Source organism: Pempheris klunzingeri, chromosome 7 (genome assembly GCF_042242105.1).
Source record: "Pempheris klunzingeri isolate RE-2024b chromosome 7, fPemKlu1.hap1, whole genome shotgun sequence".
Lineage (NCBI taxonomy): Eukaryota > Metazoa > Chordata > Actinopteri > Acropomatiformes > Pempheridae > Pempheris > Pempheris klunzingeri.
In genome coordinates, this window is record NC_092018.1 from 13,232,134 (window position 1) to 13,235,857 (window position 3,724).

At 44.9% G+C, this 3,724-nt stretch overlaps 1 protein-coding gene across 1 annotated transcript; it reads left to right on the top strand.

The window, feature by feature from the left end:
• The first annotated feature begins 327 nt into the window (after window positions 1–327).
• LOC139204313 (uncharacterized) lies at window positions 328–3,387 on the top strand. The gene is made up of 3 exons (XM_070834312.1): window positions 328–683; window positions 761–826; window positions 1,373–3,387. Exon 3 carries the CDS (start codon window positions 1,375–1,377, stop codon window positions 2,623–2,625), a length of 1,251 nt encoding a protein of 416 aa, XP_070690413.1. The 5' UTR covers window positions 328–683; window positions 761–826; window positions 1,373–1,374; the 3' UTR covers window positions 2,626–3,387.
• Window positions 3,388–3,724: the final 337 nt, after the last annotated feature.

The window sequence follows — 3,724 nt, forward strand, 5'->3', positions numbered from 1 at the left end:
ACACAGAAAAGTTGTAACCACATTTAGAGAACTGGTGCACACTGATTTGAACGGTGTTTCACCTACAGATGGCGCCACAGCAACATGACCAGTTTACACATAACTCAGTCTGACTCCTGTGCACCTTTCACCCTTTTGTTTACTCTCAGGGAATAACACATTCAGAAGACTGTGCTATTTTCCTTGAGCTTAAGCTGCTTTCTCTCACTCCGATTTGTCTTTAGCAACTTATGTGACGTTGCCTCCATCATCATCATCATCATCATCATCATCATCATCAGCGACAGAGATCTCTCTCCATCCTAAACCCTCCGACCGGCCCATAACCACACCTCCGCCCAGTCACTCTCACTCTGATTTGTCTTTAGCAACTTATGTGACGTCGCCTCCATCATTGTCCTCATCGTCATCATCATCGTCATTGTCATCATCATCATCATCATCGTCAGCGACAGAGATCTCTCTCCATCCTAAGCCCTCCGACCGGCCCATAACCACACCTCCACCCACTCACTCTCACTCTGATTTGTCTTTAGCAACTTATGTGACGTCGCCTCCATCATCCTCATCATCATCATCATCATCGTCATCATCGCCATCATCATCATCAGCGACAGAGATCTCTCTCCATCCTAAACCCTCCGACCGGCCCATAACCACACCTCCACCCACTGGACAGACCGGTAGTCCTGGTTCTCCTTGTCTTCTGATATTTGAACCTTGTATGATTTGTGCTTCATCTGATTGTTTGTCCCTCTAGAATGTAATGCGACACCACGACCGTCGCTGGATACAAATATTGTCTGCACGCTTGTTGCTGTGATTGGTAAGTTTAGTTTTTCTTTTTGGAGATTTCTTATTAGTAGATGCTTAAAGGTCCCATATTATGCAAAATGCACTTTTTAATGTCTTGTCAACATAAATGTGTGTCCTCGGTGCGTCTACAGACCGCTAAACTATGAGGAAAAAAAACATCCTCTCTCTTTCTCCTGTTTTCTTTCAGTAAATGTGTATGAAAACATGCTGTTTAGATTTTGCTCCCTTTATGATGTCATAAGGGGATGTGTTGAACATGTGACCTTCAGCAGGTTCGCTATCCCCGCCCACTGAAAGCCTCGCTGTCGGCCATTGTTTTTTCTTCGCTAAAACCTGTTTCAACACTAAAATGTTGCGGCGAGAGCGAAGCACATTTTTGTTCTGTTCCTCTGAAACTGAGCATGCAGACACAGCTGTAGTAGCCACGTCTGCTATGAGGAAAAAAACATGTAAACCTACTCTAGTAGGACCTCAAAATACAAGTATGAACTTTAAAAAGAGCAGAATATGGGACCTTTAAAGATATTTCCCTCCCTGACGACTTGCTCCTCTGCAGCGATGCTGTCCTCGCTGCTGTTCGTGGTGTGTTTCCTGCTGGTGCTGCACAGGAGGAAACACAACAACAAAACTGTGACGCCCGGACGTCCAAAAGAAGACGGCAGCAGATCGAGCCGTGCTCAGTCTCCAGGACACTTGGAGCAAGGAGACTTCCCTGGGAACAATCACCGGGACTCGGAGATGGGATGGAGGAGATCCTTTAGTGGAGTCAGAGCTAAGTCGGCTAATGCGGTTCTCCTTACGTCTCCTTTTTGTGCTCCTGTGGAAGGTCAGCTGACTTCACAAAGTGAGACCGGGGCTCAATCGAAAGACACAGAAAACCAAGAAGGAGGAAAGCAGAGACCGGGGGGTGAAACTGAAGCAGATGGAGGAATTGAGGCGGAAAATCGTAGAAACGCCACTGATACCGAACAAGCTGCTGATGGTAGAAATCTCGATAAAGACCCTCCCTGTGTCTCTGTCAGCGCCGACGGTGTCGCCTACCTGAGCATCGGTACAAACCAGAATAAACCCAGACCTGATGATCTCAACAAACAGTCCACTGACGGTCCAGGTCAAAGATCACAGGCGGGAAAAGTTCTGTCGAGGATCTCCACCTGGCCTCTGACTGCACTACAGTGGCAGGCAAAGTGCCAAACGAAGGAGGACGACTCCTGTGTGTTGGATGTCCTCACTGTTCGGACGCCAGAGGTCCCAGGTGAAGTGAAGAAAGAGTTCAATAAAGTGCAGCATCCCTCTGATTCTGACTCAGGCATGAAGGAAAAAGGAATTGAGGAAAATCAAACAGAAGATCCCCTGAAAATGAATGTGGCTCACATGAAACTGGGAAACAAGACCGCTTCTATCAGCGAGGCTCACGTCCAGCAGCTAAAGGAGGAGCCGATCCAGGATTCTGCCACTGTGAGACGGACAGATGGCGAAAATCTGAATCAGGAAAAACGTCGTCAAAATCAAGACCTGAAGCCCAAAGACAAGAACATCAGTGCGAGCAGCAACAAGGCCGAACAGAGAAACGAAGCAAAGCGAGCTGCAGCGAGCAGACAGAGGAAAGAGAACAGAGGCTCTGGCTCAAAGGCTCCGTCTGGTGGCACCTCGCCAGACGATGAGACGCTGCTGTCCGGCAACGAGTACGCCTTCATGGACCTGCTGCACGAGGTCGCTCAGAACAACGGCCGCTGGACCAGAGAGAGGTGGAAGCAGATACACGTCAACAAGCAGCGGCATTGGGACGGCGGTACGGAGGGAGTTTAGAAAGTTACACCTGACACCACACACAAGATCGTAGTTTTATTCTGTCACTCTTTACGTTAATGATTTATTCCACCTGCTGATGTGGTTAAAAATGATCTACGTGTAAGTGTAAATATTTGAGGAAAATGTTTTCTTGGTAAGAGTGAGATGAGGAGATCGAAACCAGTGTCATATCTGTCCTTTTAAAGGGACACCCCAGAGATTTTTGTGTGGCACTTTCACAAAGTTAGATGACTTACAAGAGACAGATTTAAAGAAAAGAACAGTCAAAGCTGGCGCAACAGATGTCGAAAGATCCTGAATGATCCTGAAAAAGTCTTGTTTGGGTCAAGCTCCAAAAACACTGGATCCTTTTTTTCCCATAATGCAATATTACATTTTATATTAGCTGGCTGGTTTGTTAGTTGGTAGAATTTCACATTTGAAGCCATTGTATGAGCCACATTTTACAATGAAAATATTAAATCACACTTAAGAGGTGCTGCTAAGCAAATTCTGTTAGCTTCAGACAGACCCAGGCTAGCTGTTTCCCCTTGTTTCCAGTATTTATGCTAAGCTAAGCTAACCATCTCTTTATCTTTACCACACTAATTATAGGCGGTATCGATCTTCTCATACACCTTTCGGAGAGAGCGCAAATAACTCCCAAACTGTAAGAAAATATTTTTTTCCCCCAGTTTAAACTTTACTGTTGGTGGATAATAGCACTGCGGAAAACTGATTAACAGCTGTTAGATTATACATTAGAATCACATTTAAAGATCTGAGATGAAATAAAAACATTAATAATCATTTACTCTGGCTGCATGCAGCATTTATTTGTTCGTATTTTATATGTCCAAGTACACTCGCTTCTCATAAGAAATAGTACAAAATGGATCAACCCGTTTGACTATGACTTAAAAACAAAGTGGAGGTAAACGTAACACGTGAGCTTTTGATAACACCGAGACAACATGCATGTTCCATTCATATAAATACACAGTATCAAATAATGGCTCCAACTTGCAAGCAGTTGATTTGATTATGGGTTTTTCTAGCCTTGGGACATTAAATGTCCTGCTAAATGTACAAAATGATCGTTCTTGGCAAGCTTGTA